Source organism: Cryptomeria japonica, chromosome 5 (genome assembly GCF_030272615.1).
Source record: "Cryptomeria japonica chromosome 5, Sugi_1.0, whole genome shotgun sequence".
Classification (NCBI taxonomy): Eukaryota; Viridiplantae; Streptophyta; class Pinopsida; order Cupressales; family Cupressaceae; genus Cryptomeria; species Cryptomeria japonica.
The window spans coordinates 872,616,177-872,641,761 of NC_081409.1; the positions used below are offsets into that span (position 1 = coordinate 872,616,177).

At 38.0% G+C, this 25,585-nt stretch overlaps 1 protein-coding gene across 1 annotated transcript in view; it reads right to left on the reverse strand.

The window, feature by feature from the left end:
* The window catches only part of LOC131037851 (protein CLT2, chloroplastic), an 86,127-nt gene that overhangs the window by 24,250 nt on the left and 36,292 nt on the right, over positions 1–25,585 (reverse strand). Inside the window, exons 4-8 of the mRNA XM_057970082.2 lie at positions 8,697–8,812; positions 3,680–3,779; positions 3,565–3,600; positions 3,251–3,301; positions 2,883–3,006 (exon numbers count right to left, since the gene is read on the reverse strand). Coding sequence (XP_057826065.2) covers positions 2,883–3,006; positions 3,251–3,301; positions 3,565–3,600; positions 3,680–3,779; positions 8,697–8,812 — 427 coding nt within the window. The remainder of the gene's footprint in view (positions 1–2,882; positions 3,007–3,250; positions 3,302–3,564; positions 3,601–3,679; positions 3,780–8,696; positions 8,813–25,585) is intronic.

Here is a 25,585-nt window from a genome sequence, read left to right on the forward strand (position 1 = left end):
TTTGGAATAGAATTTAATGATAAATAATAATAACAAAATTAAAATTCAAAAGAATAAAAAATTAAAATAAAATTAAAATGTAAAAGAATATAATTAAATATAATTAAATTTTAATTTAGTGAATGGTCAAAAGACATGGAATGAAAAGTTGTGACTCACTCACACAAGATATAAAAGGAAGAAGAGAACCCCATTCGAGAGGGGAAAATTTGGGGAATCAGAAGTGCAGATCTGATTTAAATAAGTGCAGATCTGATTGTGAAAGGTTGTGTCCCTTTCAAAGGGCAGAAATAATGAAGAGTGTAATGTCTCCTACTTGATCTATTTCAATAAACTAAAATTGATTGATATTCTTCAATTAGTTATTAACAAGTTCTTATTTATTTCCTAATTAGATGATTAATTTCATTATTCATAGTTTTCAATATAGATATCAGACCCTGCTACTACTTCGGTTTTAAGGGAGAAGGGTCTATGTATGTTACCAAAGCACTTAGAGACCAAATGCAATAGGTTCCCTCAAAGTTTACAGATCCAAGCCCTTACCTATCTTGGGACTTAACCTATTGCTTGGATTTAGGCTGCTCCTCTTTGGAACATCTTATTCCCATCTTCTTAAATACTGACAGTAATAACATGATTTAACTATAAGTATACTAATTTCTTATGTATTATGAATATATATGAAATTAAGTATGATTGTCATACATATTGCAGTCCATATTAATATTACTATTAATTATGCATAAGAACATTATTAGGTTTCATATATTAAGCATACATACTCAGCTCATCCTCATGCATAACATCAAGAACAAAGATGTTACTGTCTGTAACTTAATAACAGTTCTGATCTTATCAATCCATGGTGATGTGATTGGATGTTTTGATTCCTTTTCTTTATATCTCTCAATGTGAGGGAGAGGTCACACCTCTTCATCATGCTTGCCCTTCGGCAAGAGACACGCCCTTTCACCATTAGCAAGTTTTGAAAGAGTGCAACTCTTCATTATTTCTGCCCTTTGAAAGGGACACAACCTTTCATAATCAGATCTGCACTTCTCATTTTTCAAATTCTCCCCCCCTCAAATGAGTTTCTCTTCTCCCTTTTATATCTCACGTTTGAGGGAGTCGCAACTTATCATTTCATGCCTTTTGACCTTTCATTAACTTTAATCAAATATTAATTATATATAATTATTTTCTTTTATATTTTAATTTTAATTTTTATATTTATTCTTTTGTATTTTAATTTATTATTAAATTATATTTCAAAGTAGGGACATTACAAAGAGTTGCACTCTTTCAAAGGGTGTGTCTCTTGCCAAAGAGCATACATGATGAAGAGGTGTGACCTCTCCCTTACATTGAGAGATATAAAGGAAAGGAATCAAAGCATCCAAGGGAGGATGTGTGAATCAAAGAAGAACAAATAGATACATACACCATATTGGAGAAAGGAATTGTATGAAAATCATTTTCAGACTCGACGAGAAGAAGATAAAGGGTTGATTGCAGAAGTGATTATGATCTCATCATGAAGAAGTCGTAATCAGATAATAAGAAGTAGCAGATTTACAGTGTTGCAGACTTGTGATCAGTACTAGAATTGATTCAAGGAGCTCATATTAAAGAGATTGTAATCTCTTTATAGCAGACTTGTGTGAGAATTATTTCAGATTTATCGAGAAGAATGTGAGAAGTTCATAGCAGATTTTGGAAGGGGAACTATGGCAGATTTATGACGCGAGTATAACAAATTTAAGTATTGTTGCAGACCTATACCAGATTTGTAGAGCAGCTCAAAGAGGAAAGTTGATCGCATTGAAGATAAGTTCTATCTTCCAAAATAGTCTTAGAATTTTAAAATAAATATTATAATGAAATATCTTCAGGATGTATAATATTATATTTTATAAATGTATTACAATTCTCACCTTAATTGGAATTGTCGCCTCAGGTCTAAATTATGGTAAATCTCAAAAGGGAACATTACACAGAACAGCACTCTAATCATGGATTTGCTTGAGACTTGCAAAGCCGTGATTGTGCTTTGGTATCGTATGGGTGAATGTACCTTGTAAACAAAAGTGGTTTTCCATTTTAGGCAGTTTATGACTATTCCTCTCCTTCACCAGGGAAAATCCCAACTTCAGCAGGCTGTTTAGCCACACAATAGCTACATATTTTAACAGCAATGAGAATGGCAATCACAACTCTACGTGCCACCAACATTATATAACAGATAGCCATTTTATTCATCTGACCATATTTATCCTTGTTTTATTCATTATGGAACCCTAGCGTATAAAGCATAGCTAACAGTCATATACCATGGATAATTAGCATAACGAAATGAAGAGGTTTGGGACATAAATATTATTGAATTTTAATAATTTTAATTTCAATATTTATAATTTAATAAATTAATACAATATTTTAGATCTTGTATAATATTTTTAAGTTAATAATATATATTAATGAGCTAAATTTCTATTTTTAGATTAAATTATGTATATATTTATGATTTTTGTACAGATGTATCCAAATCATACTTGTAACCCCCAAAAAATGCCATACCAGCATACTGCGCCAGTGCGCGCCCACATACCCATACCCAATTCCAACTCAGCAACTTAGATAATATTTTAATTGCAAATAGCCAAATAAAAACAAAATAGGTGTTTGATAATATAAATGGTTGTTTTGTATATTCTGTTTATGTATCAAAGAAACATAAGGATTCAACAAAAACAATAATAACGTACTGTGTTAACTTGATTTTTTCTGTAATCTTGTAGTTTGAAACTATTAGAAACTATGAGTTGCATCTTAATAACTAAATAAGTTGGAACAAAAAGTTAAAAAGATGAATGACTCACTCTTAGAGATGGACCCCATATTTACAAAGCAAGCTGCTCCGTCTTTTAAGTAGCTTGGCAGCTGACTAAATGGAATTCCTTTCAACTTCGAGAGAAAGGGTAGTAGTAAGAATACAAATAAAGCCTGCAATAATTAACATATAGTTCAGAAGAATTGCAACTCTTATTTTTGAGAACTTCTAATCTATGGAGACTAGCTTTACAAAGAACCAAGAAAACATACCAGGATTGCAATTTTTTTTTATCATATTCTAAGCAATCTGCAATTATGTCATGCATTCTATGCTACCATCATTTAGAGAAATCAGCTGCATACAGATTATTTTAAAGCTAAACATAAACGTAAATCTATAATCAATAGTCCCTACCTGGAAGCCTGATCCAAATGAATTTACAACAAAAATATCAATTGATTCTGCCTGCATAAGAAAGACTATTATTATCCAACCAGAGATATTGTATGACTTTTTGAGTAAGTTTGAACACAATTATGGACATGCCATGATTCTAATATCTGCATGCAAAAAGATTATACCATGATGATGTATATCAAATGAGAATGAAATAGAATGCAGCAATTCTTTTTAACAGAACTTCTATGTTGTATGCTCAACAAATATCTCAAAGAACAAAGCATGGTGATGCTAAGATGTATATGTTACTAAGAGACCACCAAACATACCTTTAGATGTTTGGCTGAATCGATGAAAACGGATTCCTGCAGGAAAAATAAAAAGTTATACTGTTTTCCATCATTCCTCACAAATTTAACACAAACAATTAAAGGACATTATCACCTTCAGAATTGACGCACCAGCTTGAAATAAGGATGATACCATCATCAAAAGTGGCCAAAACAACCCTGCCTGCTCTAATAATTGACTTGTGCCAGCTCCACTAGCAAAACAGGGAAAATGCCACCTTGTCAACAAATGCAACACTGGAAAAATACAAATTTTGTTTCGATGTGCTTTCAAAAACTCCATAACCAACAATGATGAAGGACATTGTTACAAGCTTTTGCAAAGAAAAAATAATATCTGCCCCTGAGAGCACATGTAAATATAAAGAATCAATCAAATGAAGCAACAATATTATTGATGACATAATAAGTGTTGAAAAAAGTTATAAATAATCAGGTGAACGTGCTTTGATCTGCGTTTTACCCTAAAGTGTTTTTCAACACTTCAGTCGTGGATTGGATTTTGTCTTTGAAATGTTCGGGAACATTTATTCAGGTGGGAGCTAGATGTTGTGACGTTTTCACACATCACCCCATTGCAAATGAAGACACCCTACTTTTTAGGCCCTTCCGGTCTTTTGGCTTTTCTTTTTGGGTCTTTTCGCAGCAGTCTCGTCAGTCTCTCTCTAAGTTTGCGAGTGTTTGGGGGTCATATTGGTTAAGTCTTTTTCGTTTGGGTGAATTTGATGAAGTCTAGGGCCTGTTTTGTTGATTTTAGGGTTTCTGCCTTCAGTCCTAGATTTTAGGGGTTTCTTTTAGGGTTTTGGAAAAACTGAACTTAGAAATGGAATCGGAACCCTTCAAGGAACCTCCCAGTAAAATTTGAGCAAATTCTGAGCACTTACTATTTTTAGTAAGTTTCACTGCCTCCCGGATTGGTCTAATTTTGCCAAAAATCAAACTTACTATTTTTAGTAATTTCTATTTTTGGTAAGTTTATATTTTTCGTAAGTGCTTCCTAACCTATTTTGCCCAAACCTTGACATTTTGAAACACTTACTATTTGGGAGAATCTATTTTTGGCAAGTTCCTCATAGGAAAACACTGAAAACTAAACATCCCTGAAGACACTGAAGACTGAACACTCCTAAAGATCATTTCTAAATCCGGAAGAGTCAGAAGGCAGACAAGTTGGATCAAAAAATGGTTAAGTTTGGAACTCCTATTCCAGAAGAGGAAAGCATGCAAAATCATCCAAATCTGGAAATTCACATCAATCCACCAATGTCATCCTGATCCGAAAATGCCCTGAAATTTGACTGCTTGAAAATTTGAAAGATCTTCCAAAATCCAGAATTTGCGTTATGATTCCTAGGGACCTGAAACCACTCTCAAAAATCCTAACAATACATATGAAATATAACTTGAAGTATAAGAAATGAAAAACTTATACTTAAATGTTATATTTCATATATATACATGTCCTGAATTGGTAGAAAACATCAAATTCCTCCTTCATGGCCAAAATCCGCCCAAGCATTCAGCAGGGCGTCAAAATGGAGGGGTCGTGGAGGATTCAACATTTGATGACATTCCTCGTCCACAGTGAAATTCCGCCCAAACACCCAGCAGGGCGCCAAAATGGAGGGGTTATGGAGGATTCAGCATTTGATGAAATTCCTCCTCCACAGTGAAATTCCGCCCAAACACTCAACAGGGCACCAAAATGGAGGGGTCATGGAGGATTCAGCATTTGATGAAATTCCTCCTCCACTGTGAAATTCCACCCAAGCACTCAGCAGGGCGCCAAAATGGAGGGGTCATGGAGGATTCAGCATTTGATGAAATCCCTCCTCCACAGTGAAATTCTGCCCAAGACATGGTAAAGGCGCCAAAACAAGGAAGTGATGGAAGATTCCAAACAAAGTGTGAATTCCTCTGCACATGGAAATGGCGCCCTAGACTAATGGAAAGCGCCAAATTGAGGGGTGCTTGGAGGCATGGAAAATGATCAAATTCCAAGACATGGTGAATTCCATGCTTAAGCTTGAAAATTGAAAATTTATATTATAAGGCACGAAAGTCAAAGGGTCAAGGAGGAATGAAAAGCGAAAAAAATCCCCTCGAGAAATTTTTTGAAATTTCCATTTTCAAACACCAAATCTTATCAGAATCCAGAAAGTTTTGCAGATTTGGACTCGTGAGATAATTCTCTATCTCCTAGACTCAGGTCCTAAATTTTAGGAAATTTCCTAAAAAATAGGATATGTGAAAATTGGTCGAAAAGCTCCCTGCAAACATGATGAATTCAAAGAGCAAAAAAGAATTCCTTCCTCAAGGAAGAATTGCGCCCAAGAAGAAGAAATTCCAGGAAAGGTGAAAATTTGGCTAAGTGTCGGAAATTCCTTCCTTCAGGACAGAATTCCAAGAAAGGTGAAAAATTGACCAAGTGTTTGAAATTTCTTCCTTCAAGACATAGTTCTTGGAAATCATGAAAATTGGCTAAGGCATGAAGAATTTCCTTCCTCAGGGGTAAGGAACAAATTCTTTCCAAAGGAGAATTCCTTCACAACATGAATTCCACGCCGGGATGAATTGAAGGTGGAAAAAACAATTTCTAAAGTAAGGAAGAAAAAATTTGAAAAATCCATTCTTGGGCATCAAGAATCATCCGAATTTGAAAATGATGGTAGACTTGGAGTCGTGAGGGAATTTTCTCTCTCCTAGACCGTGGAACCCTAATTTGTGGAAAATTCCTAAAAAATAGGAGATGGTGGAAAAACATAAAAAATCTCCTCTAGAGCAAGGAAAGTTCGAGAAACTTCAAGAAAAATCTTCATGGATCAAATTCTTCTCTCCTGAAGTTTTCTCTCTCCAAGGTTTTCTCTCCAAGTGGCAGCCGAGTCAACGCACGCTGAATTAATGAAGCATCTCTTTGCATGTAGCTGTCACATTTATGGCATTATGGCAGATTCCTTCTGCATGCAGCCGTCACGTTCAGGAGATGATGGTGCATTTATGGCATCATGGGCGATTTTTGCATGAGGATACATTCATTGCATAGCGGGCACCTTTTGAATGTAATGGTTAATTAATGCTTAATGGGTGCCATTTTTGGAAGGATTGTAATTAATTGTATATGGGCTTTATGGGGCATTTATTGTTGATTCCCACCTTGTTGCATCTTGAGTGGGGAATCTTCTAGGGTGAAACCCTAATTAGGGTTTTGCATTTAATCATGGCTTGAAGCCTATATAAAGGGGTGACCCCCCTCATTTGTAAAGGGGGGAGACTTGTATGAAATTGTTGCGATAAGTTTTGAGATAATAACAGTGAAACATTGTTCTTTGATGGTGTCCACTTAAATTATTTTTTCAAAGCTTGCATGGTTGCACCTTCCTCACTTAGATTAGAAATAGTAAAGTGCTTTGATTTCAATGGAGAATGTAATGGTGTCTGATGAATTTCCATGGTTCATACTTTTTGTATCTTGGTGATTGCAAGTTGCAATGTAAAGTTAGTTTGAGCCTCCTAAATTTGTGCTAAGTTCGATTGTGGATAGTCGTTTGTATTGCGTCGTTTTTTGGGTATTCAAATGTACTTTCTCGAATTGAAAATCCTCTAGCATCCCCAGAAGATTGCACCGGTTCTTGTAGAGTTGTAGTTGATCTTGGCGAAGTAGAGCTTGGTTTATCTGGAATTTGTCCACCAAAGCACTATTCATTGTTATCACTACCCTTAGGAGTAGATTTAGATCCTTCTAAACCCTTTCCCTTTTACTTTCAGTTCATTTTAGTCCATTTGAAGTAGCAACATCGCAAAATTGCCATATCCGATGATGGAGTTCCAGCCACAACAAAGAAGTGAAAGAATGATGCAAACGTAAGGCCCCTTGGATTACCAGCAATCACATCAGCCAACTGAGTCATGTCCGTAGCATAAAGGAACCTTGGAGTCAATTGTTTGAACTTCTTGCAATCTTAGCATGCAATCGCACTTTAATCAAGAGAGAGTGAAGTGGTCGTTAGGCAACTTTATTTTGTGTTCAACGTAGTAATAAAAAGTACGTCAACAATTATCACCTTCAGAATTGACGCACCAGCTTGCAATAAGGATGATGCCATCATCAAGAGTGGCCAAAACAACCCTGCCTACTCTAATAATTGACTTGTGCCAGCTCCACTAGCAAAACAGGGAAAATGCCACCTTGTCAACAAATGCAACACTGGAAAAATACAAATTTTGTTTCGATGTGCTTTCAAAAACTCCATAACCAACAATGATGAAGGACATTGTTACAAGCTTTTGCAAAGCAAAAATAATATCTGCCCCTGAGAGACCATGTAAATATAAAGAATCAATCAAATGAAGCAACAATATAATTGATGACATAACAAGTGTTGAAAAAGTTACAAAAATGTTGTGATGTGAAGTTATATTTGTAAAATACCCACAAAATTAGCAAACGACATCATTGGACATCCTGCAGGTTCAGACCATAACCAATCAAAGTTATAGCAGGACTGAGGGTGTTGACCTAGTTTTAATTGATTCTAAGTTTGATATTTTATCTTTCAGTAATCTTTTGGTAAACAATTGCAAAATTTGCAAAAAAACACTACCCTTACTGATTCTTTAAATAAAATGTCAACTGCGGTTCCCTTTCATTTTTCCTTCTTAATAAATCAAGAGACTTTGACATAATAGTCTAATGCATTGGAAATAAATAGAGCTACATTTCTATAATTTTATAGAAAACATTTAGGACTAAGTTCCTAAACAGAAAAGGGCTCCATTATTAAAAAATTTAAAACAAAGGTGTGCTTCAAAATACACATCCTTCCATATTACATACCCTTCTTGTGCAATGTCTTTTCTTACCAATACAGATCAACATTATCCACAATCGTCAATGTTTAAAGAAAAAATCTTAGAATGAGAATTTAAATATGTATTAATAAAACTCAAATTGTAGATTGGATACGGCATTGAGTTCAACAATGCATGAACAGAGACAGTACCAAGAGAGGTTATACAGCATTTTAAGTTTTAACAAACCAAAACTCTATTAAAAATTTGACCCATAATTTCGCAATTTGAGAAGAAACAGATTCAAGGAGAAAAAAGTATACCTTGAAACAGCCATGATTACACCTGCAGCTACAAGTAAACAGCCAAAGAGCTGACTCACAGTGTACCGCCTTCCTAAAAAGAGGACAGACAAAATGAGCTGCCACACCAGAAATGTCTGCATTGAAACGGATGAATTTAGCAAGAAATAGCTACAATAAGTGTTGGCCTTACATCTTTCACGTAATGCATCGTCATCATGGTAACAGCCCAAGTGGCAAAAATTTAGATATTATTTCTCTAGGCAAACTGATTTATTATCAACTAAACATAGTTAATCATAAAAATTAGAAACTACTTCATTTATCCTAGTGAACATATAGGACATGAAAAACAGATCGAGTCTGTAAGATTACTAAAATCACTACAGGATATCGATTCATTAAGTATCCATTTCCAAGTCTTCCCTGCATAAATAGTCCACATGTCCATTAACAAATGACAGAAATAATAATAGCAAATAGCAACTCAAAAACAAAACATGCTTTTATAGGAAGCAGTTAAATGCAAACTTAAGCACTCAATGCATATAGTTTGAATGAAAAAACAAACAATTTTATTGAAAAAATGGGATTTAAGTTAGTGTCTTACATTGTTTTCTTGGGTGAGGTTCATATATGTGGGCTTGGACCATGACTTGTGCTTCATCTCCTTTCACTTGGATGCATATTTTACCTTTATTGTCATTTTCATTTATCTTCTTTGCCATTCCACGTAGTCATGAACACCCATGCTATTTTTATTATTTGTCTAGCAATGCTTCATCGTTTTGATCATCAACTACATTGCACTATAAATATCCTTGGCACATCAATTTTGTTATCATGACAATCTTATATGCTTTTCCTCCCTATCAACCTTAACTGGACATAAGAATTTGATCTCTTTAATCTCTACCATCAACTTCACCTTCCAATTTCCCGGGTCTGTCAGCTGTAAATTTCAGTCATCCTTACATCAAGAAAGCTTGTTTCCATCAATTACAGCTTGAAATTTATAAACATATCCATCTCTACTAAACAGGTATCATTTATCAATTTTAACATATCGTTGGAGCCTTAAATCAGGGTTTTACAACATTTTGTTTAAAAAATGGCTTTCATTTCTAAAGATAATGTGTCAATTTTAAATATTTATCTTTAATTTTTAATTTTTAACCTAGAAACATTTATGATATTATAATTTTATAAGCTATTATAATATTTATATATTTAGGTCCCATTTTAGTTTTAAAATTTATTTCCATTTTACTATTTTTAAATTTTATTCAAATTTTAATATTCTTGCATTAATTAATTTTTAATTTTATTTATGTATTTTACATTTAATATCTTTAAATTTATTCCACGTAAGATCTTTAAATTTATTCAAAATCCAATATTTTTAAAATTAATTTGAATTTATTATTTTTGAATTTATTTAAACTTTATTACTTTTATTACAATTTATATTTAATATAATATATGTAAATGTAAATAATAAAAAATTGGACGGGGTTGGGTTTTACCCAACACATGTAGAGCTAATTTTGCTAATTTTAAACTATTGGAGATAATCCAATCCCATTGTTAATAGGGATCTGTTGTGACCATTTCACACATCGCCCCATTTAAATGGGGACCCCCTCTTTTTTTGCTCGTTTTTGCTCGCCTTTCGCTTTGCTTTTTAGGGTTTTGGTTTAGTTTGTTAGTTGTCTGGACCAGGGTCAAGCCTTAGGGTTTCTGTTACTGTGTTTTCAAGCCAGAGTCCAGTCCAATTTTGAATTTGAGAGCTTCCTCCCGAGGGATGCAATTTTGGAAATAAAGTGAATTCGCCAGTTGCTAAGTAAGTTGGTCTAGTTTCAATTGGGATTTTGAGTGCCACTCTGAAAATTTGTCTAAGTGTTGATGATGAGTGTTTGATTTTCGTCCGATTGAGTAGTTTTGACCAAATTTTGAAAATTTTGATAATTGATCCCGGGCATTAGAAATGACTTGTTTTTGCCTTGTGAAGTGATTAAACTCCCAAAATCTTGATATTTTGGCCTGTAGGAGCAAAATCGCTCCTGTCCCTCAGTGAAGGACCGGAGCTCGTTTCTCAAAATCTTACTGTCCTTGCAGGATCCAAACGAATTTTAGAGTAGAAATGGTAAAGGGAGGCATGATCTTTCCATTGAATATAATTTGAAGAATTTCGCAAAGACAAAAATGTGCCAGGAGTAAAAATCGCTCTTGTCCCTCAATGAAGGACCGGAGCTCAAAATCAAACATTGCCTTGTCCTTGCAGGATTTAAACAATTTGGCGATTTGAGGAGAACCAAGGAGATATGTTTCATCAGTTGAATATAAGTTGAAAGCGCAAACATGAGGAAAACATGACTTTGAAGCTAAATCGCTCCTGTCCCTCAGCCAGGGACCAGGGCGAAAATCAGTGGTAGCTCCCGTCCCTCTCCCAGGGACCAGAGCGAAATTCCTCATAAGGCAAAATTTGAGCAAAGATCAAGTGAACATTAATTTTGAAGCAAGAAAGGAGGATGAAATGAACCCGTTGAAGACAAATTGAAGATTACAAGACATCAATAGGAGACTCAAATTGGCCTAGGCGCTCCTGTCCCTCAGTCAGGGACCAGAGCGATTTTTGCCTTAGGTCAATTTCTCGCCAAGTTTGAACAAACTCCAAGGCAAAGATGAATGAAAGGGGGTACTACAAGACCATTGAAGATAATTTTGGAAGTTAGCGAAGTGTGATGGAACCTACAAGTGAAAATTCGCTCCTGTCCCTCAGCCAGGGACCAGGGCGAAATGTTAGTTATCTTGCCTTCCACTCAAGTTTAAATCACTCCAAGTCAGGATACAGGGTGGCAAGGACGTTTTGAGATGTCTCGACGAAAAACGAAGTTGCAAGGACCACCAAGGATGAAGGATTTACACTCAAATACCCAAATTCGCTCCTGTCCCTCTCCAAGGGGCCAGAGCGAAAATGTTCAAATGAGGCCAAATTTGGGTTGCCATTCACATTTCAAGTGTTTGAAAGGAAGTAAGGAACATCATTTTGCGCCTTGAAGACAATTGCAAGTCAATATGATGAAGATTTTGCACTAAATGCCCTAGTTCGCTCCTGTCCCTCAGTCAAGGACCAGAGCGAAATTTCTATGGAGGCTTAAGTTTTGGATGTTGATCACGTTTCGAGTGCTCAATAAGGATCAAAGGACCTCATTCTACGTTGTGAAGGTGATTGCAAGTCGATGGAAACAAAGATGACCCCAGAATACTAAAGTTCGCTCCTGTCCTTCAGGCAAGGACCAGGGCGATATTCACCATATTGGCCAGTTCTTTCAAAAATCACGCTAAGTCAAGGACGTACAAGGTTGCACAGGGTCAAGGTGTTCTTAAGAAGATGACATGCGAGGAAGTTAAACGTCAAAAGGTGATCAAATTGAGCCAAGAAGCTAAATCGCTCCTATCCTTCAGGCAAGGACCAGGGCGATTTTCATTAAAACACTCATTTTCCTTTGAAGATCATGTCAAAGCAAGATTATATTGGGTCGAAGATATCATTTGGAAGGCAATGAACAAGAAGCAAAGATTAAAAGATGATGAATTTTGGCTAGAGCATAAAGTTCGCTCCTGTCCCTCACCAAGGGACCAGGGCGAAAACCATTTAAGCATCAAAATGCCTTGTTAAGGACGAATAAGGTAAACTTGGAACGAAGGGATAATGTCATTGCTTGCCACATGATGAAGATTGGTGATCGAAGAAACAAAGAATCAAGGCTAAAATGCAAGTTCGCTCCTGTCCCTCAATCAGGGACCAGAGCGATATGGTTTGTATCTTTCCACCCCTCCAAGTTTTGGCGCTAAAACATTTTTGAATTTTATTAAATGCTAAAAATCGATAAATTTAATTAAAGATAGCATTTAAAAATAGCGCAAAGCATTTATTAATTAATTTTTGCCCTTTTAAAAAATCGAATTAATAAACAAAGGCATTTAATTAATTAATTATTAATTTAATTAAAAATCGAATTTGAGCGCTTGGATTTAAATTCTTACAAAGTCGGCCTTTGGTTTTATTTATAAATTGTTTTAAAATTGCCTTATTTTGCAAAGTCGGCCTTGAGGTAGTTGTAAGGGTAAGCGCCTATAAAGGGAGGGTGATAATTTCGTTTTCAAATCATCATTTCACCTTCATTCATATGCGATTTTGAGAGGACAAAGAGGAGCGAATTTCATAAAGGAGAAGTGCGAGTTTCTATTCAAAGTGGTGCGAATATCATCAAAGAGGAATACGAACTTTGATTGGAGGTGAGGCGAATTTGCTATCATCAAGACATTGAAGACCCCTTCCAAAGGTGGCGAATTACTAAAGAGGACGTTCATTTGAAGAGAGATCACGTGGGAAAGCTTCAAATTAATTTTTGCCTAGGCAATTTTCTTCATTTTGCTTTTTAGAGTTAAACTCTCAAGCAAGGTATGGCGAAATCTTCCTTTCTCTCTTGTTTTGAATTTTGATCGTCATAGCCTTAAGTTTTGAATTTTGAAATTTTGAATTTCAATAGCTCAATCGTTTTTTGGGAAATGATAACTCAAGGACTTATCATGAAGTTTCCTAAAATTAATCTAATCTATGTTATACATTGCAAAATCTAGTTTCTTATTATGAAATGTTGTGTAGGTATGGCGACCCCAAAGGCGGGAGCATCCACCAGTCGTCCAGCTCTCATGAAGGAAGATCAAAAGACCGAAGAAGTAGAGACCAAGATCGTGTCTAAGTGGAGCAACATTGGAGATACCAACTTGGGTAACTTCAGTACGAAGAAGTTTCGAGAGGTCCCTTACATTGGCAAGCCATCACCTGTCGCCAGGAGGATAATTGAAAGTGGCATCATTAAGGCGGCCGGCTTCCCTCCAGCAGTACAGTGCCATGAGTTGATGATCGAGTGTGCTCGTCATTATGATCCTCAATCCAGAACGATCGTGTCCAAGGAAGGAAACACTTTGGCGTATCTTTCAGAGGAAGCTATAAGTGAGGCTTTCCATCTTCCGGAGCACAGAGATATGGTCTACAAGAGCATAGAAAGAGCCAGGTCCATGTACGAAGATGATCCAGATGCTTGCTTAAGCATCATCAACAAGAACTGGTTACTCAAGAGTCGTCCTTGCCTGAGCAAGATCCCGAACACACCAAATAGGATCGATTTCCAGGAGGAGTACAGAGATTTGATTACAAGGCTCAACCGAGTCACGGGAGCTCCTCAAGCCTTCTACTTTGAGAGGTGGATGTTCTACTTTATCCAGGTGATAGTTCAGGGAAAAGGAACAATTCATTGGGCTAGAATGATTAGCCATTGCTTGGACGTACAGTTAAGGAGACTCAAGGCTACCAAGTCCTTCCACATGAGTTCATACGTCATCTATGCCTTGATCAGGAGCTTCGAGTACGCAGAACTACCTCACAGAGGAGTGATTGGAAGAGGACCCGACGAGGTCAGGGTTTGTGATTCCTATGTCCACTTGCATCATCCGCCAGGAAGTAACTACAAGTTAGTTAATGATACCTTCACAATGAACATCACGAGGACGTTGCAAGGCGGGATTCACAACAGATTATCTCAGGATGCACAGGAACTAGTAAAGAGGTACGGTGCTTGGTTTATCCAATTTCCGAAGTTTACTTATATCAGAGTTCATGGATGTCCTTCACCTCCACACATGTTGCCGAGATATCCAACAGACAGAATAGTATTACTTGAGGTAACGAGACAGTTGGCAGCTTATGCGAAGGCATTCAGACACAGACATGGAAATGGAGTTCCTGTACCTATTATCTTAGGCAATTCAGTTGAGGTATGTCCTAATGCTTTAGCCATGGATGACGCAGAGAAGGAGTTAGCTTTGTATTCATTTTCATTCTTTGCCTTAAGAGAGAGCTTTGATCCACATGGATATATAGAGGAGACAGTCGGTAGGAAATTTAAGCATGAGTTTCAAATAGAAGATTTTATGATAAATCTCTTAGATGATCTTGAAGTGAAAAGGAAAATACATTACAGATTACCTTTGGATTTCATCAGGAAATGCAAGATTTACAGAGTGGCCAACCAAGCTCAGGACAGTGGCAGACATCTCCAGTCATCCTATGATCGAGAAAGCAAATCAGTAAGGTTAGATTGGAATGAGCCCGAGATTGTGGATCTAGATGCTTGTGAATGGCTCCAGTCTTGTCTTGTACTCGCAGATGGGTTGATGTGCAGCATCAGAAGTTGAGAGAACAGGGCATAGCTATGACTTTCACTTTGGAAGAGAAACCAGCCGAAGGTGGAGCTAGTGTAAGCGAAGGTAATCCTAATCCCAGAAATGCAAGTCAAGGCAACCTTCGAAGTGCAAGTGAAGGCGATCTCCATCCAAGAGGCTCGAAGAGAAAAGAGAGACCTGAGAAGAAAGAATCTTCCAAGAAGAAGCAAGGGGCCAACCGAGATCGTTCATCCGGCACATCTTCTCGACAAGAGAAGAGGACACTTGAAGTGGAAGATTCTATGGAGTCAAAGGTACAGAATGATAAAGAAGGACAGGCACCAGGTGGATCTCTTCAAGACAATGAGTTGCATGAAGATGGGGAAGATAATGAAGTAACATCTCCTCCCAGAGAAGAAGAATTGCTCAAGGAAATACAGGTTAAAGAGACAAGATCTGCCATCCCAGATTGGTTGAAGGAAAGATTAACTAGGGTGATCGTGATTGAGGACGACGACAATGTAATTGATTTGGAGAGCCTTGTCGGACATTCCCAAGAAGTGACAGAAAAGAGGAAGGCTACCAAGATGTCCAAGATGATTAGAGATGAGACTGGATCCAGAAAGTTGCAGATAGCTACGCCGGCAATGGACAAATATGAAGGTGAGATCTTAGCAGAAGAATATGATATAGAGACATTTGAGCTAGGTCCATCCACAGTCGAGCAGACACTTGATGATGCCACCGATTCATTTGAGGCCTTGAAAGACAAGCTTAGGGAAGAAATGGAGAAGAATAGGAAGCTTGAGAGAGAGGTTGATGCATGGAGAACATATTTCAGTCATATCAATCAACCTTTAGGACGTCAGGATCCAGCAAGATCACCCATACAGGCACTTCCCCTTCAATCAATTGGTGAGGCAGAGAGATTCAGGAGTATGGTCCAGCGTATGAGTACTTGGATGGACAAATCTCATACAGTTGCCGTAGAATTTACAACAAGAATGATGAAGACTATTCATAGGGCTATCCAGGTTCTTGAGATTATCCACAACTTGATGATAAGAGTAGCTGCTTTTGCTCATACCAAAGAGGTTATCATTCCTGTCTTGCGAGTAATCAGACAAACATCGAGGAAGGTCTTAGCACAGGAAAAGATCATGGATGGAGGACCTCACAGTTTACTTCAGTGGTCAACCTTACTCCAGATGAAGGAAGTTCTCTTCGAGGACATCAGTACTAGATGTAGCCATGTTGAGGAGGTTATCAACCCAATCCAGGACAGAATATTTGAGGTACTACGTACTATTCTTGGCAGGAGGATCGAAGTTGAGACAGATGTGGATTTGCAGGAATTGGAGGATAGAATCAAGGTTATCTTTTGCAAGGACGCTAATATCACAGATGAGCAACAGGACCAGATGTTTGCTACCATGCTCCTGATTGAGAAAACTAAGGAACTTGAACCTGAATGGGACGCTACTCTTCTCGAGGCATTTGATCAGGTCATCCACTTGGAAGAAAGAATGAAGAATCTTCCCGAGATTCCAATTGCTGAAATCGAAGGAATCGTGTCTAGATTCATTGCATATGCTAAAAAGAAGCATTGGAAAGGGAATAAGATTCTAGATGAGAGGTTATTATAGATGACATGGCACCTTAGTTGTCATTGGTTTATGTCTCCTAGATTTTCGTGCCAAATTTAATAATTGGCTCTGCATTTAATGTTGTGCAATAAAAGGGGAACTTTTGTAATAAAACCCTAATTAGGGTTTAGGTGTCATAATCTTGGCCATTGATCTGCTTTTTGATCTGGACCGTTCATTGTAATTGAGGATGCTATTTATACCCTCATTTCATTTCATTTTGTCATTAGAAAAGAAAGAAAAACTAGAAGTTAGAGAGAAGTTAGAAATTATTGAGAGATTAGAGTTTAGAAGCAATTTACTTTTGTAGCAAGATTGAGTTTTGAAGAAAGAATTCAAACAATTGTTGTACATGATGGCTTTGAGATCAATGAAATATTGAAGTTATGGTGTTTTGTTGCAATTCTCTTGGTTATCTTCATGGTTGTTCATTTTTCCTTGAATCATTCTCAATCGAAGTAGTGTGTTAATTCGAAGGACAAAGTGTTGGACTTGATCTTTGGTAGGATTCGTTTTCCAAACCACTAGCTTCTTGCTGATTGTAGGAACGCCTTGCGTGGTCGACTGGAGATATTTGAATCGTTTAAACCTTCAATCATTGTTGTATCTTGGATATGTACCTTCGTGGTAGTGTCCTTGGTCTTTGATGTATTGAAAAATCATTTGTTACCTTAGAAGATCGCATCAATTTCAATTGAGTTGTTAATTTATGGCAATATTGAAATTGGTAGAATCTCACCAAGTCTTGTCCACATTGAGTCATTCTTAGGGTTAGACTAGATTAGACCTCTTGCAAACCCTATCCTTTTGATATTTTTGAAAAGCTTGTTTAGTTTAGCAAAATCTTCGGCAACGTAAGGCCCCTTGATGACACAGCAATCACAACGACCACTGGTGCTTATCCACACGTAGAGACCCTACTAAAAAGAACATTGGAGTCATCCTAACTGATCCTTCTTGCGAAATCTTCAGCAGTTAGCGACTTTATTCAAGAGAGGATAAGATGCCTTTGGGTATTTTATTCTGTGTATGATTGTGTACAAAATACACGTCAACAGGATCCTCCATCTAAAAAGCAGAAACAAATTCAAATTGAGTCTTCCTTAGAATCAGAAGAGGAAAGTAAAGATAATGGATTCTCCTATACTGATTTGGAGGACGACAATACAAATCCAAGTAACAATGAGGAGCAGATGAATGATGACATGATCAAAGAAACAAGGTAGCATAAAGGAAAAGCTCAAAAAAATGAAGGTAAAGCAAAAATGTGGGAAGAGCCAGTCCTAGGAGCCAAGTTCCCCAAATCCCTACCCTTGCCCCCTTGCCTATGAGGAGTCAAGTACACTTGTGTGATGAAGCGTCCTTGCAAGGTGTTATAAGGGTCATTAACAAAATCGTGGAGCAATCTTCAGAATTAGTAAAGAAAACTGAAAATTCCCATTTGCTATCCAAATGGTTCTTTATGGAAATACACAGGTCATAGGTTAGAATGGCCATTTTGGGTCAAAAAATGAGGGAAAGTTTTTCACACCTAAGGAAGAAGATAAGTTGACTTTGAAAAATAGGGTAGCTTTGAAAGAAATCAACCTCCAATAGAAGTCATTTTGACAACCAAAGAAAAGATTTCATCAAAACCAATACCCTTTTTCTATGCAAATCATTTTACCACACGAGTCTAGCCTTATACCTTTTCTTGCCTCCTTTCAGCCTAGAAACCCATTTATTTGGTAAAGCTCTGTTTCTTGCAGGCAGCTTGATTAAATCCCAAGTCTAATTTGGTAGTAAGGAGTTCATTTGTTCTTTCATTCCTTGCTCCCAATGTTCTTTGATATCCACCTACAATGCTTGCTCACACACACAAACAGCGCCCAAGGAAGAATTTAGGCACCAAATCCAAAATTTTACTAATGGATTTTAGGCGCCAAAATTTTGGATTTGGCGCCTAAATTTTACACTTGTCAAATTTTGAGCATTTTCTCCGATGAATTCCTTTCCCACACACAAACAGCGCCCAAGGAAGAATTTAGGCGCCAAATCCAAGGGGTCCTGGAAAATTAGCTAAGGCGCCAAAGTAGACAGAGCATGGAGAATGGAGTGAATTCCAAATTCCTTCACACATGGAAGATAGCACCTAGGAAGAAGGTTGGGGCGCTAAAATTGCAAGGTCTTGGAAAATGAACAAACATCAAATTCCTTAGAGGAAATTAGCGCCCAAGGTGAGATCAAGGTGCCAAATCCATCAAGTCGTGGAAAACTTCAAAACGTGAAAATCCTTCTCTATCAGCAAATGGTGCCCAAGGCAAGTGTGGAGCGCTGGAAAGGTAGTGTCCAAGAAAAGTCAATCGTCATCAAAATTCCTTCATCAAAGCAATTCAACGCCCAAGTCAAAGGTGGTGCTCCAAAACAAGATAGCCAAGGATAAATTCTTCAAGGAATTAAATTTCCTCCATGATCAAAATTCCCCATCCAAGTTAGGAATTCAAGAAATTTTCCAAGGCAAGGGGAAAATTGAGGGTTAAGGATGGATTGATGAACAAGAATAACATTTTCCATGAGATGTAATAGTCCAGCCAGGGGCTTTGGCTACTTGAGCAGGCATAACATTATCAAAATCTCTCGAGTCTATTGCACAATTGCTCAACCTATACTCGTTTATATATAGAGATATAAAGAATGGCTCCGGTTTTTCAGGGAGGGTTTTGAGATCGAGAGAACTCGAATGAGATTTTGAACAATTTTGTATCTCAACAGTGCTAGGGTTTTCATCAGACACTTGGGCTTTTAAGGGAGAGGGTGAGGATCCTTTAATAAACTTGAAAAGTCTATCTAATTCAGCAAGTGGAGTTTAAGATATTCAGCTTGAGAAATCTGAATTATGGTATTTTTACATGACTCCACAATATCAAAGGATGAAAGGATTTCATGGCAACAAGAATGGGAAGGTACCTCAATAGTAGTGGTTTTGATTGCTTCTAACTCGTTGTCCTTACGGTTTAAGCTAGCACCCCTTGATAGAATGAATTTTGGAGCTGCTTAAGCATCACAACTCTATCCTTTGGGCTCTTTTTCCTTCTTTTGAGTGTATTGTCCTCTAGTGAATATGGCACAATTGGAGCCATCTACCTAGGTATATATATCTTCTCCTCTTTCAGAACCAGATTTATATTCAAAGAAATTTACACTGGCATCAACATTATGTAAGGGCTCTTCTTCTACTCAATATTCACCTTGTTGCTCGTTTGTTAAGACCATCTGCATAAACCTTGTCATTTCAGGACAAGATGAGCCATCATGATTTGTAGTCAAATGAAAATTGCATGCCATGTGGTTTCCCTTACTTGCTAAGGGAGGAGCTTCTATGGCTAATCTTTGTGTGGTTCCAGTTAAAGACAATTGCTTAGGGAAAGTCCCTTGCTGACTATAGTCTTTCCTTGACATCTCCTAATACAATGGTCGATGGGGACTTTTAGGCATCTATCTTTTCAAAGTAATTATATCATTAGCTAGTCTTTGAATCACAGGGTCAATAAAACTGGTTGCTTGAGGTTTACTAGTTTGTAATTCTTTTTTCCACTTCCCAATGGTTATCAAATCATCTTCTATTGATATAGCCAATGCTTGTGCTGCTGCTAAATTAGCTGCACCTTCTCTTTTGAAGAAAAATAGACATCCGAAGGAAGAGTATTAATGAAAAAACACTTTTGAAGAGCATCTCCAGGTCTGAGGTTATTTGGGATTCGATTAGCCACCTTATTAAATTTTGCTACGAAATCACGCATTGGCTCATGCACTTCTTTCTTCATTGAAGATAAGTAAGCAATTAGAGTGTGCTCATTCTCAGCAGACTTAAATCTATCTTCAAATTTAGTTCTCGTGGTGGCCTAAGTGTCAATAGTTGCATTAGGAAAATGATAAAACCATTCAGCTGTGTCATCAGTTAGGGACTCCACAAATAACTTAACGTCTTAATGTTGGACCCCCAATATGGAACGTGCTGCAAAGAAGGCATCAATATGTTCTTTTAGGGTAACCTTTCCATCTCCTCTGAATTTGGGTATTACCTTTCCTGAGCTTCTAGGCAAATCATGTAATTGTACCCCCAAATTGAGATATCGGATTGCAGCTCCCCAAGAAACAGGCAAAGCCATATTGATCGGGTTAATAACAGGGAAATTGACTTGTAAGGGTAGGACAGTTCCCACTAGAAACAATGTTTGACAAGATGGGCTAGGTAGAGCTATTGGACGAGGAAGGGAAGGAGACCTGCTCAAAGATTTAGTTTTCCTGGTAGGTAGAAATATGGAAAAAATTATGGATTGGAGCAAATCAAAATCAACATCAGAAATACCTTTCTTTCAATCAACAAAAACAATACAGAGTCGCCAACCTTCCTCTTATTATTTGGGAGAGGGTTTGGTTGACTATTGGACTGGTCTCGAGGTGGTTCTTGGTTTCATCTATGGACTGGCTTTCCCAGTATAGCCACAACAAGGAATCTCCTTGCTCTATGTATTACCAGTCTGAGAATTTTTGCTAATTGTTCTTCTCGTAAGCTCAACTGACGCTCCTATAGTCTTCGACGTTTCTCCTACACCTCCAAGCCAGAGTACTTAGTTGTGTAATTAGGTCTTCTTGTTCATCTCATCAGCCCATATTCGGTTGAAGGACTAGAAATATATATGTTATCACAAAAGCTTGCACCCTTGCTGAGCTATCAACTCAGCAACCTTGTGAAACATGCAAACAACCCTTAAGTGTGGGACCTTGCGCAAGGGGGTTGAATCTCCAGAGAAGGCCGGCTTCCTTCTCAATCCAGGTGTAGGTGTTGAACCAACTCAACACTTCAAACTAACTCCTAGGCCTATCCTAACAAATTGCAAAGGTAAAGGGAAGAGAGAAATGCTTAAAACAAAAGGAGGTGATGCACCAAGAAGAGATTGTTTCTCTCCATACCCGAAATGACACAAAGAATCAACTGAAATACCAAGGAGATGCACAACTTCAGTTGTATGAGTGATCCCAATGCATGTATGGAGGTTAGAATTTGCTAAATGTCAAAGGGGAGAAGATTTCCCACAAGTCATACTCAGAAACAAGTAAACACAGCATATATGAGAGAAGAGCCACAAAACATACACCTATGATGAAGGTAAGAAAACATACACAGCATACATAAGTTGAAGGAAGGCAAGAATGGTAATTTCAATTCATTATAAGGCCAATGGCCAAACTTACAGTTGCATAAATGCAAGATAAATACAAGATAAGTGGGAGAGCATAGAATAGCTCAAGCCAATAGGGAGAGAACCCTTTACAATGAGGCTTAACAGCCTTTATATAGAAAAATGGTTACAAGAGTGATCATGACCCCTACATGTCAGTCTGGGAGTGCAGGGAAGTGCATGCACTTGACTTATGTGCATGCAAGCAACCTAGCCATACCCTGAAAAGGCAACCTTGAGAAGGGCAGATTGATTGACCTTCCAAAGTCAGAGCATGCAGACATGACATAAGTCTCCACAACAAGCATGGCCCCGTACCTCTCTTGATGAAAATCCTGCCAAAAACATTAAATGCACCCCTGTGGCTCCACAAAAGAAGGTGCAAACATCACTAAAGTTGTTAGAGCATTTAGAAGCTTTGAGTGTTGATCATGCCATCCAGAAGTGTTGCCAGCCAGAAAGAAGTCAGGGGACTTCAGAAACTCAGGTTCCCGAAGTGGGGAAGACAAGGAAAGAACTTTGGAACCTCAGGGTTCCGGAGTTCCGGGGAACTGAAAAAAGGGCTAAGGAAGGAACTTCGGAACCTCGGGGTTCCGGAGTTCCGGGAAGGAAGAAGGGAAGCAAAGGAAGAGAACTTCAGAACCTCGGGCTTCCGGAGTTCTGGAGAAAGTAAGGAAGAAAGGCTAGGAGGAACTTCGGAACCTCGGCGTTCCAGAGAAGGCAAGGGAAAGGAACTTCGGAACCTTGGGGTTCTGGAGTTTCGTGAAAGGGAAGAAGAAGAGAAAGGAACTTCAGAGGGTTCTGAAGTTCCAGGGAACAGAAGAGAAGGGGAAAGAAAAGGGGGGAACTTCAGAAACCCGGGGTTCTAGAGAAGGCAAGGGGAAGGAACTTCGAAACCTCGGGGTTTTGGAGTTCCGTGAAAGGGAAGAAGAAGAGAAAGGAACTTCGGAGGGTTCTGAAGTTCCGAGGAACTGAAGGGAAGGGGAAAGAAAAGGGGGGAACTTCAGAAACTTGGGTTTCCGAAGTTACAGGAAAAGAAAGGAGAGTCGGCAAAGGGAAGGAACTTCGGAACCTCGGGGTTCCAGAGTTCCGGAAAAGAAGAAAACAAAGAGGGAACTTCGGAACCTCGGGGTTCCGGAAAAGGAAAAGCAAGAGAAGGTAAAGAGAAGGAACTTCGGAACGTCGGGGTTCCCGAATTCCGAGGAAGGAAGAAAAGGCTAAGGGAGGAACTTCCTCCAGGCAAGGCAACACCTCACACTTCATGATTATTTTGCTTTCTCCTTGATCAACTAGGGCAGTGCTAGTCCATGGATCATATCTCTGATCAGTTCTTACTGATGGACCAAGGTTGTCATAAAATGACAATATTCTTGGTCCATAAAATGACAACATTTTTGGCAATTTCTGCGGGATGCTTGCCTGCTCAGCATGAAGTCTAGAAGCCTCGAGCATTCATTGGGCACGGAGTGATTGAAAGACCCAAACATGTGTGCGTTATCACTTGGAGGAAAACTAGAAACTAGAGCACACACCCTCTTAAGGAGAATGTGGCAGGTGCACAAGCACTTATGAAAGTGTAGCGTCCTAAAATTGCGACACTTGCAATTTCGACTGCATTTCGGTCTTCACGATGGCGACGCAACACGCAACCTGAATGGAGACCCCGAAACCTGATTATGACACCAAAAACTGCATTTTCTTGCACCCTGGCCTGAACCTCCTTTGCACCCTGCTGTCCCGGGAGGTGGGACCAGAGCGCCCAGCGCCCTGGTCCCCCAGGACCATGGTGCCCAGCGCCCTGGTCCCTGGGTCCTATTTTGGGCCCGGTCTCTTTTGGACTTCGGGTCTTAATGTTTGCAAATTGGAAAATTATCTTTCCTGGTCGGCCTAAGGTCGGGAAAATCAGTCTATCAGCCCTAATTGACAACTATATAAACTACATTTTCCTCTTTCATTCGATATGAGGGAAAAAGCGTGGAAACTATACTCAAGCATTCAAGCATTCAAGCATTCCTTCAAGCAATTGATCATTTCAAGTCTCCATTCAAGGCTAAGTGTTGCATTCAAGACAAGGATTCAACCATTGAAGAGGAGATCACATACTACATGCTACATACAACATACAACATACAACAAACAACAACATCTATACCTCGCACATAAGGATACAAACATCCTTACAACAAGGTATTAGTACTTGTTTTACATTACATACATTTACATTTACAGCAATTTCTCATTTCTTGGTTAATTCCAAAACCGGGGTTTGACCTAAAGGCAAACCCCTAATCCCTAACCCCCCAATCGTCTTCGCTTTTCTGTGTGTAGGTTGCAGGTACGCGGCTGAAATTGAAGATCTGGAATCCTTGTGCAGAGACGAACAGATCCCCCTTCGTTTTGCGGATTTTTCGGAGGACCGTGTGCACGCCGGGCACCATCGTCCCGTCAACTTTTGCTCAAATTTGCAGGACAGCGCCGTATCGACATTTTACTGCTAATTCCAGGTCCGCAGCTTCATCCTATATCCCTATCTCAGTTTATAAGCGAATCTTTGTCACTTTCTATGCATTCCTAGCTTAATTCTTCTATCAACATTCTTTACAAAAAAGGGTAGCCTTGCTTTCTTAACCCTTGAAACTCATTTATCATCCAATCTTGCATTGTGTGGGATTGGATCTTGTGGGTTTCAACCCCTCTTTTGAATGTAAAGTCTCTCCCCTAAGTGAAAACCATCAACCCTAGTGAATCTCCCTTCTCTCTCCTTGGAGTTGGAAGAGGGGAGAGCAACTAGGGTTCGATCGCGATTTTCCGCTTTACATTTTGGTGAACCCGACGTGAACATCCTTTCTGATTATTCATAGTTAGATCTGAAAATTGGATTCCCTGATTACATTTCCATGTTTGATCTTTTGCAAAATTTTAGAGGTTAATTGCATAAAAACCCTAAATTTTCCTTTTAAGTAATTAAACTTGTGAAATGTTTAATTGTTAAGGTTTGTTTCAGATCTGCCCTTCTATTACAAATTATCAATTCATATTTGTGCTTTAATTTTGAAAATTAAGTGGTTAAATGTCAAAACCCTAATTTTTGAAACCCTCTTGATTCAACCTTTGTCCGACAATTTCACTGATCAAAACATTTCCAAATCAGCTGTAACTTTGGATTCCGCAATAAAATCACAATATCTTTCATCCCTGAAAATTTGGAAAAAAGTTGCGAGGACCGTGTGCACTCCGAGCGCCATCGTCCCCGACATTTTTTCCGAAATTTCGGGAGCTAGATCTTACTGTATTTTTCTGCTAAAATCCAGAATTTTGGTTGATTTTATCAATTTTAACACCTTCAAAATTACAGTCAAAGTTGGTCTAGCAATTGCTTTGATTGAGGCTTCTAATCATTCAAAAATTGTTGAAATTGAAATTTGTGTCAAAATTGTCTTTCTTACTGTCCTAAATCTGAAAAGTGTGTTAACATTTATTCAAAATTTCAGTAATTCATTCAAATTTTTGCAATTTGTGACTTTTGAAATTAAGTGCTTAATTACAACAACTTTGATTTCCGCTTTCAGAATCGAATTTTGCGTGAAATTAAGTCAATTTTTAAAATCCAAAACTTGCATTGCTTTTGGTATTCCCTCTAAAATCATAAAATTCAAAATTTCAGTTTCCCTCTCTTTTTCAAAATTCAAATTTTGCATTTTTCGACAATCTTGGTAGGGTTCAATTTTGAGATTGCAACTTTAATTTGGCCTATCTACAGATCGTAAAATCACTCAATTTTTTCAGGTTAGCGGTAAAATCATCATAACTT